Source organism: Otolemur garnettii, unplaced genomic scaffold, assembly GCF_000181295.1.
Source record: "Otolemur garnettii isolate 467f Iridium unplaced genomic scaffold, OtoGar3 scaffold00064, whole genome shotgun sequence".
Lineage (NCBI taxonomy): Eukaryota > Metazoa > Chordata > Mammalia > Primates > Galagidae > Otolemur > Otolemur garnettii.
The window spans coordinates 2,465,401-2,477,660 of record NW_003852459.1 but is presented as its reverse complement, the minus strand read 5'-3'; the positions used below and the strand labels follow the sequence as shown (position 1 = coordinate 2,477,660).

The 12,260-nt window shown below is 34.3% G+C and overlaps 1 protein-coding gene across 1 annotated transcript in view; it reads right to left on the bottom strand.

The window, feature by feature from the left end:
* Nucleotides 1-12,260, bottom strand: part of KYNU (kynureninase) — a 141,054-nt gene that overhangs the window by 1,577 nt on the left and 127,217 nt on the right. The window contains exons 10-12 of the mRNA XM_023515039.1: nt 9,402-9,454; nt 6,624-6,709; nt 852-1,082 (exon numbers count right to left, since the gene is read on the bottom strand). Of these exons, the coding sequence (XP_023370807.1) occupies nt 852-1,082; nt 6,624-6,709; nt 9,402-9,454 (370 nt within the window). The remainder of the gene's footprint in view (nt 1-851; nt 1,083-6,623; nt 6,710-9,401; nt 9,455-12,260) is intronic.

Below are 12,260 nucleotides of genomic sequence, written 5' to 3'. Positions count from 1 at the left end.
AAAAAAAAAAAAAGGAAGAAGAAAAAGAAATACCCCCCATAGGCTTAACAATTTAGCATGTAGTTTATGTATGCCATCCCATTTGATTTCCATAGCAACTCTTCAAGGTAAGTAGTTTTACACCCAAAATACTTGAGAGGAAAAATATCAGGCCAATAGATCTTCATGAACTTTCATAAGAGTTCAGAGCCTAGAAATGGGAGAGCCTGAGTTAGAATCCTCGTATTTTGTCTTTTCCTCTAGAGTCTGGGGTATCCTCTCCTTAAGGTTTAGAAGTCCCAGCGAGTAGAACAGTGCTTAAATTACATTACCATGGGAAACAGCTATGTTAGCAACATTTTTCCTAAAATTACTCGGTTAAAATTCATTAGTTATCCAAACAAGTAAGAAGGCTGCCTATGCTCAAGGGGTAAAATATATATATATATTTCTTGCAAAGTTCCCACTCCTGAGAGGTGTCTGTATATCTTTTTTGACTGAAGTCACAAAGGTGACTGAAGGTTGAAAATAACTTACTTCTAAGAAGCAATTAAATAAGACTGATTTCTTTTTTTTTTCCAATAACTCAATATGCTTTTTAATACCATTCATTCAATAAATATAATTGAAGTTTCCACTCGTGCAAACTAGTTATTTCCTGTGACCAAAATTTGTTGTTAAGGGAGACAGATAGGGACAGACCTCTAGTCCCTTCAGCTAGCACAGTGCTGACGGCTTCCTTGGCACTTAATTTATCCTGAACTGTTTGGTGTGAAGCAAATGCGATACTGAATAAACCAAAAGATACAAATTCTATCCCCAACACGCAGCCCATAGAGAAAATCTGGTGGAAAAGCAAGAGACATACTTACAACCACTCCTCTTTTTCCTAGTTCTTGGAAAACATTTGTCTTAGACACAGAAAATGTCAGTGTTAGCTGGCAGCCCCGGTTGTCTATACGGGACGGCGTAATTATGCTCACAGTTGGCTTCTGGGCATGTGCTTTATCTTTGCTATAGTAATGCATGAGAAGGTATTCCAGATACCCAGTTAGCAAAATAGACTTTCTCCTCAGTGCTTTCATAGTTGCCTGCTGAAAGATCTGTGGAATGAGAAACAGTAAGATTAAACCGGAAATAAAGTGTAAATCATGCATCCAAAAGGAAATGCCCACTTTTTCCCTATGAACATCCCCTTTATATAATCTTGTTTTGTAAAAGTATGTCCTTTTAAAGGTGTTTTTCCCTTAAAAACTGAAGGTAAAATTTCCATGTAAGAAAAATTATGCAAATATCACTTAAAAAACACTTGCAAAAGAAAGAGAAAATATTATATCATGTATTCTAAGAGTTATTTTATATTAATGTAATATTATCACCAAGTAAAACACCCCTCAAAATGCATTTATGTATCATAAAATTTAAGCTTTTACCCCAAAACCGTTTTATAAAATCATAAGCAAGAGGATTTTTTCTAATATATCTATATCTATAGATTTATCTAATATATCTATATCTATGTTCTAATACAAAGTTTGTGTAGTCCACAGAAAGTGTGATGTGAGTGAAACACACATTCCTACGTGAAAAGTAGTGTTACCAATATGATTTGTGATTGTTTCACTGACTCTTAAATACCTCTTAGTTGAATAGTAAGAAAATAAGCAGTTAAATAACAACGGTAAGTTATCTCAGGCAGGAAAGCTAATGGTGTGAGATAATACATTTACTATTACTGAAGTCTTTGGTCTCTCTCATTTCTCATCCCTTTCCTCCCTTTTAAACTCTGGAATTGGTGTGAAAATACTGCCAATGGCTGCCTGAGGTGTCTTGTATTAAGTTGAATGACAAGGGCACACAGTAACTGGTGTTGGGACATTAAGGGTCAGAACAGACATGATTTTCTGGCTTATCTCTTAAGGTCAAGTAGAGTTTAAAAACATATCCTGTGTATAAGAACTGAATGAACTGCAAACAGAACACAAGGCACTGGCATGCCACTTACAGTGCCTTTCCTGTGCTGTGAGTAAAACTATCAAGAGCAAAGATAGGGTCATTTGGAGACAGACAGGATTTATCAAGTCTGAGCAATATTTATGTCTGTATGTACACACTGAATGTGTGAGCAGGCACTGTAATAGGACTCAAGCCATCCGGGCATAGATTTTCAGAAACTATATTGCGTGGAGGCTGTGAGGTTGGCAGGAGAAGACGGAAGTTGTATTGATGGTGGTGGTATCTAGGGCATGGAGGAGAGAGAGAATAGAGTTTACCTGTGTCTCCCTCTAACCCCACTGCCTCACAGATTGTGTCTGAAGCCTACAAAGGTATCAGCTGCAAGTGGAGGCTGATTTTTTGTTTTAGTTTGTTCAGACAGAGTCTCACTTTCTCATCCTTAGTAGAGTGCTATGATGTAATAGCTCACAGCAACCTCAAATTTGGGGGCTCAACCAATCCTCTTGCCTCAGCCTCCCAAGTAGCTGGGACTGTAGATATCCAGGACAACTCCTGGCTGTTTTTAGAGATATAGTCTTTCTCTTGCTCAGGCTGGTCATGAAATCCTGAGTTCAGGCAATCCATCTGCCTCAGCCTCCCGAAGTGCTAGCATTATGGGCATGAGCCAGTGTGCTTGGCTTTGGCTGGTATATTTTTCATAAGCCACTGAGTTCTTGGGTGCAAACAATATTGCATCAGGACTCAGGCAACCTGAATTTACATGGAATTTGGTAGGAGGTATCTCTTCATTTTTTGGTGTAAAATGAAATGTAGGTAGACTTGGCACACTTGAGGCTTCAAGGGAAGCCAGCCAACTTGTGGATCAAGGCCAAAAATCATCATTCTCACAGCGCTGGGACAGGCAAGGCACAGGTCACTGGTGCTTTGGCTATAAGATTTGGAATAAAAATATGTGGAGTGGCGTCTGTGGCTCAAGGAGTAGGGCTCCAACCCCATATACTGGAGGTGGCAGGTTCAAACCTGGCCCCAGCTAAAAACTGCAAAAATAAATAAATAAACATATGGGAGCTGTCTGTCCAAGCTACTTTCTAGAGATTAGTAATATGCTAGGAAATACTAATTAACAAGTAATTCTAGGCAATTTTCTGGTTCTGCTTGCTGTGCCATAAGATGCAGGTGGAGGAGATGTGTGACATAGTTTAATGATAGCTCATTTGCATTCACGGGTTAGGAAGACATGGGGGAACAGTACTTAAGTCTATACATTTTTCAAGGGAGTAAAAGGTCTTGCCCCTGCAGATTTCTCTTAGTAATTAGAAACCTATTTTTTTGTATGAAGTTTTCAATTTTTAATGTGGAAATTCAACTTTCAGATATAAAATTATTTTCCGCATTACAACCACATGAAGGGCAGCTACATTCCAAGGATATCTTGGATTCTTCTCATGGGGGTACAAGTCTTGTCTGAGGCCTCACATAAAAAAATTAAGAGGGACTAATAGCAAGAATCCTATTTTATTTTTTGTATGTCAATTTTTATGCTTTCCCTATTGAGAAAAGGACCATTTGAAAATTAGAAAAAATGAGAAGTGTAGTTTGAGAAACATTCAGCTTCTTATCACTTCTTGGCCTTTTGGCTAAGAGCAAGTGAAAAATATTCAGCTTGTAAGAGAATTCTTGGCAGAATTTTAACTACTTGGCTTATTTTTTCCTGCTGAGTAAAATAAAGATGAAGCTAGAGAAGTTAGATAAAATTAAATAGGAAAAATAAATATAAGTTTTTAATTGCCCTATTTTTATTTTAAATTCATAGAATTGACTTCCTCAAAACTTTGTGAAAAAACATATAGTGCATTTTTGTGTTCTGAGTCTTTTGACTCTCCATGCATTTTTAAAGTTGAATGCTCTAATTTTGCATTTTGAAGTTATTTCCTTCATAATGAACTCATATGTAAAAATTGTCTACTTCTTGCTACATATAAATATGAGCTTTCAAAATACAATGTATATTTAATTTCAAATAAGCAATTGGAAGATTGAGAGGATTTCTGAAGTAACTAGTGCATGCGTCTTCATTTAAAAATTGAGGCATATAAATTCTAGAATAGCAGTTGCTTGGGTGAGGTCAAACTTAGGCCTTTGGCAAGGTCCAATGAGGGCCAGGGTACTTGCCTCCTGTGTTCCAGCCTCATGCTCCTTTCCTTGACCAAAATATTTAAAAGATTATTGTATAAATGATTAGCATCCAATAATACAAAGAAAAGGACCATTTGAAACCAATTTTAAGATGCTATTTTTAATATCAATCAATCTCATATTCAGACAAGTATAAGCAAAACAATATTAATGTCTTTAACAAAATCATTGCATTGAAAATCTGAGGGGCAATTTACATGCAATTGATTCACAAGTATAGAGAATCTCTCCTCCAGTTGGTATTTGACTATGAAGAATATTTTTTGAAAGAAAAGAATAATGACTGGCAGTTTGACTCATGCCTTTATTTCTTTCATTTATTCAGACTTCAGCCCCCTATCTCCTACATTGCAATGAACTGTTTTAAATTGATAAGGTAAATAATAACATGGTAAATTCACTGATGCTTCATAGAAAGGACATTTTAACAGTTGGATACAGAACGGGAAGCAATTAAATGCATTATTTTATAATTTAAAAAATTTCAATTTATAATGGGGAGGAAGAATTTTGAAAAACACTTTGACAAACATAAGGCTGAATTCATGAAATATTTTATTTAGAATATAGGCTTGGAAGCCAGAGAAATATTTAAGTGATCAGAAGCTCTGAAAAGTTGACACCCTTCTTCTTGTGGCTTTTGTTTGTTTTACATTCAGATATTAAAGGGGAAAAATGTAAATGAGTGCAGATTCTAAATGAAAATAAAAATTTTGTCTAGATGACTGTAATACAGTGTGGAAGGAAAATAAAGTGGTAGGTAAAATAAGAATCGGCCTCCTGTCCCGCAGTGAAAGGTTGAACACGGGAAGAAAAACCAGCCAGCCCATTGCAGAGAGCATACCAAAATGGGTGTTAACAGGAAATTTCCAGATATGTCTGAGAAGTTATTTGATAGATAATGTCAATCGGAGGAAAACTTTTAAAATACTAGTTCTTCCATAGATAGGTATGTCTTAGGGCTTTTTGTTTGTAATTGATCTTAACCTTGATATAAAACTTACAAAGAAAGCAGGAAATTTTGGTTTTATTCTGAAGGCATAGAATAAAAAAAGTCTAATATCATTATATGATTTACTAAGTATATTTTTACTCAAAAAGATTAAAAAACATGTATCACTGGCTGAAAAATCTCATTACTGGGTATGTTTTCCAAATTAAAAAAAAAAAAAAATCTGCCAAGAAGTGAAAACAGCACAGGCGCCATCTAGTGGTCAAAACTGAGTAGGCGCGCTTTAAACCTGAATGGAATGAAAAGAGAACACTTATCATTATCTAACGGCGAAGTTGCATTAAAAACAGAGGAACTTGACACTACCATCCAGTGGCCAGAATGAGAAACTGCTATAATGGTTGGCAGAATTCTAGAATTTTAGATTTGTAAAAAAAACTGAAAGTCTTTTCCAGTTACTCATTTGCTGCTGGAATCCTCTATCACAGAATTTCTTGAAGTATCATAAACTAGATTATTTTAGCTTGTATTAAAGAAAAAAATTCAAATTCTCATTTGAATAGCTAGATACCTATGTTTGTTTAACTAGCCTCTGTTAGAAGTATAGTATATTTTCTTAAAATATACTTTATGTAAATATACATATATAAAATATATACCTCATATGTATATTACTATATTAACTATAAGGTATATAATCATTAAGCAACATATTATATTTACTTGAATAAATTTAGTCTAACCCTAATTAATAGTATCTAAGGAATTGGTTTAATTTTCTAGATATGTATATCTATTTCACATATAGATATATGTACCAACTTATTTTCTAGATATTAATTTCAGAATGAGACTAAATTAAGTAAAAATATGAGCAAATTTAAAGGAAAATATTGAGTCAGTAATTATAGAAATTACATATGAATATAGGGCATAGAGGCTTTAGTAAACAAACAAACAAACAAACCCCACACTACTCATAAGGCAAATTTACTCAAGCTTTGTTTGACTCTGATTGGTCAGTCTTTTTCTCTTTAAAGTAAGTTTTCCTCTGCTTTGACATAGAGCACTTTGTTCTTTGATTCACAATGAGCTAGAAGAAACAGTGTCTCTAGTAATCACAACATACACACCCATAATGTTTTCTCAATAAATTCATGTTGAATGAATGGATTAAGAAAGAACAAAATATTGCATGCTTAGTTAGTTTATAGTGAGACCAAAAGAAGGTTAAATAACTTATTCAAATTTACATAGATTGTAAATGGAACAAAAATGTATCTCCCTGAGTTCCATTTAATTTTGATTGTGTGTCACCAATGTGCCAAGCACTGCGGTTGTGCTCAGGGTTGGTGATATAAATAAAGAACACAATCACCACATCACTACTTTCCTAAAGAGAATGCTACCTTTTGTCCATTCATTGTTCATGCATAGCACACATTTATAATTTGGCTATTTTGCAGAAAAAGTACTACAAAGTGTCACAGCGTGAGAGAAAAGATAAAGATGTGGGAAGTCTGAAACATAGATCACTTACCTCTAAACTAGCTTGAAGAGAACAAACCAACAAAATGGGAGGATTGGAAATTCGAAACCCACTGGCCCCAGGGATTAATTTCAGTTCTGAAAAATTAATACCATGTCATTTTTATAGAATGTACTTTAAAAAGTGTCCATAAAGATAGTAAAGTGATAGAGAGTAAAAGAGTAAGACTTAAACTTTTACTCCAAGGCGGGACGTCTGAGATAGTTAAGAGAAGCTCAGTGCAACCAAAATACTGACATGTGACCCTTCAGCAGTTCCCATCTCCCTGTCCTCGCCTTCTTAGACGCGTATTGAACACTAGAACCTTTAGAGACAAGATAAAATGACGTCTTCTGGAAGTTTTCCTGGACCTTCTCCTCTGTGTTCCCATTCTCTAGGCAGCATTCCTTGTTCCGTCCCATGCTTTGCTTTTCCATAATATTACAAAACCACATCAGTGAGAGAGAACTCCAAAATTGGAATGGCATATGACTGTAATGTAACCAAAAGTCAGAAAAATGAATGATGAATGATGAAAGTGAGTTTTAGTGCTAAGATTATTAGGTCAAGTGGCTTCTATCAGGAAAAGAATGGCAGGGACATTTAAATAAAAGATCTGCCTGGGTATGATATATAAAAGGTAAATTAATAGCAAATACTATCCCAATTAGAATTAAGTAGATTAAATTGTAATAAGTCAAATCCAATAGAGTTAAGATGTCTACATCCAGATCAAGTTAAAGCTAAGACTGACTAAAAGAATGTTAAAACATTATGGCTTTTTAAATATTAATTGAATCCAAGGCTTGACAAACTATGGCCTGTAGGCCAACTTTGACCCACTCCCTGTTTTTCTAAATGCAGTTTTATAGGAACATAGCTACAGTTATTCAGTAGTGTGTCATCTATGGCTGCGTTAGCAACACAGTGAGAGAGCTGAGTATTTGCTGCAGGGACTGTGTAGCCTAAAAGCCTAAAACATTTCCTATCTTGTCCTTCATAGAAAATGTTTAATTCAATTAAAATAATTTTATTCCTTTATTTACATATAAGAAAACTCATCTCAAAAAATTTAATTAACTTGCATACTAACAGAACCATTACTGCCTTTTGCCATGTGTAATGTGCATTTTTTTGGTCCAAATTTTTGAGGGAAAATGAGGATACACATTATACATGGGTGGTACTAATTCCACATCTATTTAAAAGTTTCTAATTCTTTTATTTATGCTTATGAATTAAAAATATAACTCTAGAAAGCAATAACAATATCCCTATGCAAAGTAACATCATGGAATACAGTAATCAATTCTGTTAAACTTATGAAAGATTTGCAAAAAATAAAAAAAGCATTTTTGGCCAATGGAGAGTGACATATTTCTCTTTGCATACTTAGGCAGGAGCTAGCAATCTTGCTGATATTTTTACAAAAATTATTGGGAAATCTCTTGGAAAATATTGAAATGGTTTTTGTACACTGCTAGCATTAAACTTTGGATTTGAATTAAAAAATTAAAAGACTTTTTTCCTGAAAATTTGGGCCAAAAACATGGGTGTGCTTTATACATGGGAGCACATTATACATGGCAAAATATGATATTTCAACAGACAAGATACTATACAGGTTTCCTGATTTGACTGGAATGCCCATCTGGCAATGTGAATGTCACAAATCCAAACGTAGATGATTCTCCACCTATAGTGATTGGACTTAAAATTTTTTCAATTTTTTAACGGGAAAGCATTTTTCACTCATCAGAAACTACATTTCAAGTATCCATACAATGGTTCTGTTTTCCACTTTCAGTACTGTATTTAGTAAATTACTTGAGGTATTCAACACTTTTTTTTTATAAAGCGTGTTTTCTGTTAGATGATTCTGACCACCTGTAGACTAATGTAAGTGTTCAGAGTATATTTAAGGTAGACTAGGCTAAGCTATGGTGATCATTAGGTTAGGTGTATTAAATGCATTTTTGACTTAGGATATTTTCAATTTACAATGTATTAATCCGGACATAATTCCATCATAAGTAGAGGAGCATCTGTATATATACAACATTATCTTGGAGTTTGAAGCAATCTGTAGGATAAAGTTATGTTGAATTCTCAAAACACCTGTGATGCTTTGTGTCATCAGGAAATAGAATCACTCAGGAGAAAGAAGTAGGGCATTTCACGAGTACCATGCTCATTGGATTGCTATATTCCTTGGCAGGTAGCAAAAGTGACAGAAGGAGGATATTTAGGGGAAAAGATGCATAAAACTAATATTTATTAAAGTTTTGCTAAGGTTCTGCTTGGTTTACAGTTTGAATATGACTCACCCTTTAACCAAACCCCTAAATCAGTGCTATTATTGATATTAGATATGTGGAAAAGAAAAACAGTGATGTAACTCGTGCAGCATCACAAAACTATTAGCAGCAAAGTTAGGCTGGCCCCCGAGTCTCTCCCGGTCTGGCCCCAAGCACCACATTTCCTCCTGTCCTCGCTGCCAGGTGTGTGGGGCAAGCCCTATTGACGGGCTCTGACCAGTCCACATGTGCTGGGTTTTAGACGTCATTGCCTTTCATCCCCCTACAAAGGGATAGACTCAAAGTCGTGCTAAAATCTATAGACACTTAGTCTTACACCCTGGAAATGTCATTTCTTATTTTAAGAATCCACAGTGACATTTTCAAAGTACACTCTCCATGGGCCATGTATATCACATATAATACAAAGACAGATGAAATTGAAATCAAGTTAAAATAAAATGACTTGTGAGGTAAAGTTGAATACACTTACTGTTATCCATTTTAAACCTTGTGCTGAGTTCATGGCCAAACCACCCCGCCAACCTAAAATACAAAAAGCAACATGAGATATTTGATATACAAAAATCACACAATTAATTTAGGAATTTGGGGTCGAATACGAAAACCATTGTGCCATAAGTTATCAAATACTTAGGCAGATAAATGCTGTATCATATCATAAGGCAATTAATGTTCATAATATTGTCTTTTTTTATTAAAGTATTTTATTTTATTATTATTATTATTATATTTTTTTGCAATTTTAGCCAGGGCTGGGCTTGAACCCACCACCCCTGGTATATGGGGCTGGCACCCTACTTGTTGAGCCACAGGTGCCACCCCATAATAGTGTCAATAGTGATCAATTTATCCATATTGTTATTATATTTTTATGTATTAAAATCATCTGATGAGTTAATGACTTTTGTTCATATTTAAAATAAAATAAAATTAACAAAAATGTTAAGAGTTCCTTTCTATTTATTTTGCAGATTTTGGCCAGGGCTGGGTTTGTATTCACCACCTCTGACTGATGGGGTCAGCGCCCTACTCCTTTGAGCCACAGGCACCACCCTTAAGGAGTTTCTTTTTAAAATAAGAGAGCTCAAAGCCTGGCACGGTGGCTCATTCCTGTAATCTTAACACATTGGGAGGCTGAGGTGGGTAGATTGCTTGCACTCAGGAGTTAGAGACCAGCCCAAGCAAGAGTGAGACCCCATCTCTACTAAAAGTAAAAAAATTAGCCAGGTGGTATGGGTGGTTCCTCTAGTCTCACCTACTCAAGAGGCTGAGGCAGGAGGATCACTTGAGCCCAGAGGTTGAGGTTGCTGTGAGCTATGATGCCATGGCATGCTACCCAAGGCAACTGTGATACTCTGTCTCAATAAATAAATAAATAAATAAAATTTAAAAAAATAAGAGCTCAAAAGGGTAAAACAATTAATGCAAAACTATTTCCACAGTACACTCTCTAAAGAGATAAGGGAGCAAAAAATTCCCTATTAAAATTGTGGAAAATTTTTGAATAATTGCTTAATGATATGTTTTCATATTAATAAGAATGTGAATTAATATCATAGAAAATACACAGTACATAGGAAAATATCATAAGCACGTGTGTACATTATTAGATGAAGAACCCTACAAAATAGTTTAGAGAAAAGTATAAAAATTTTACAAAAATATATAGTTTTCCTGATAGTTAATTCTCCCTAAATAATATTTTACTATAAATGATGCTAAAATAAAAATTCCAAAGCACTCTTTTTTTGGTGAAACATGCCAAAATATTTTTAAGTTTTTATAAAATATATGCGTGAACACAGTAAATTTTGAAGTTGAAAATTACACAGAGGGGGTGGCACCTGTGGCTCAAAGGAGTAAGGCGCCAGCCCCATATGCCTGAGGTGGCAGGTTCAAACCCAGACCCAACCAAAAACAAAACAAAACAAAACAAAAACAAAAAAAAGAAAATTACACAGAGGAGTACCTTATATTTTCCTGTGAGCTTTAGATGAGAATATAACATACTATAAAATGCAGTAAGTACATGAGCACAGTACCAGTAACGAATTAGCAAGAGAAATGAAGCATGGTAGAAATACAGAAATGCAAGGTTCAAGGAGTAGGCACTGGGCTCATATACCGGAGGTGGTGGGTTCAAACCCAGCCCTTGTCAAAACTGCAAAAAAAAAAAGAAAGAAAGAAAAAGAAAAAGTCTTCAGATCATGTAACAATTTAATAAGTGAGAATTGTGACATTTCAAAAAATCCAGAAGTAAAGATTCATTTGCATATTTCTATGATTTTGAAATAGAAATATCTCTTTATAAATATAAAACAAAAGAGAAAAATTATACAGAACCTACTAATAGATTCAAAATCATTTAAAATTCCACATTAAGAAAGACAGAAAAAGTACAAGGCAAACAGAGGGAGAAGAGGAGTGATTCTTGCCACATATTAAAGAGATTTTTCATAGAAAAAGGGCACTGCCCTGAGAACCACATAACCATAGAGCATGAACAGGCAGTTTATAAAAGGAGAAATGCAAATTCCTCATGAATTTAGGAAAAGCAAACAAACAAGAGAAACAAACAAAAACACCTCAATCTCCACAAATACTTAAAACTAAGAAATCACATAATGGTGAGACAATATTTCATATATCAAAGTCGCAAAGCGATTTAAAAGTATGATGTCTACATTCATCAGGGATTCAAGAAAAAGAAACTAGCCATATGTCTGATGATAATAATAAGTAATAAAACTTTTCTGGAGGAGAATTTGAGAAGACATATGGAAAATATATATAGTCCCTGTCATAGAAATTTTACTCCTTCCGGTTTATCCAAAGGACTATTTAAATTGCATTATTTGCACTAGGACAATTAGCACAATACTATAGTGTCAAAGCCACCTGAATATTTTGGAATAGAGAATTCATAAAATAAATTACACTATTAACATATGATGGGATGCTATACAACCAATACACACATGAAAATCCTATGAATGTATATTCATAAAGAATGAACTGGATATCACAATATTTAGAGTGTGATTCCAAATCTTAAAGCAATAAAATGTATGCATTTATATGTAACTACAATCAAATCTTAAAATTTTAGTTTCTGTATTATTTAGTTTGCGTTTTCCAAAATTTTCTAAACAGCATATTGTTCTTATAGAAAAAACTTCTAATTAAAAACTTAATTCCTAGTCAGTCCAAACATATTTTAATTTCAAAGATATTTTTATTTTGTGCACACATACATGCCTTTGTGTAGAATTAGTCAGCAATGTCTGATTAATTATATAAAGTGATCTTTAAAAAAATCCATCACTGG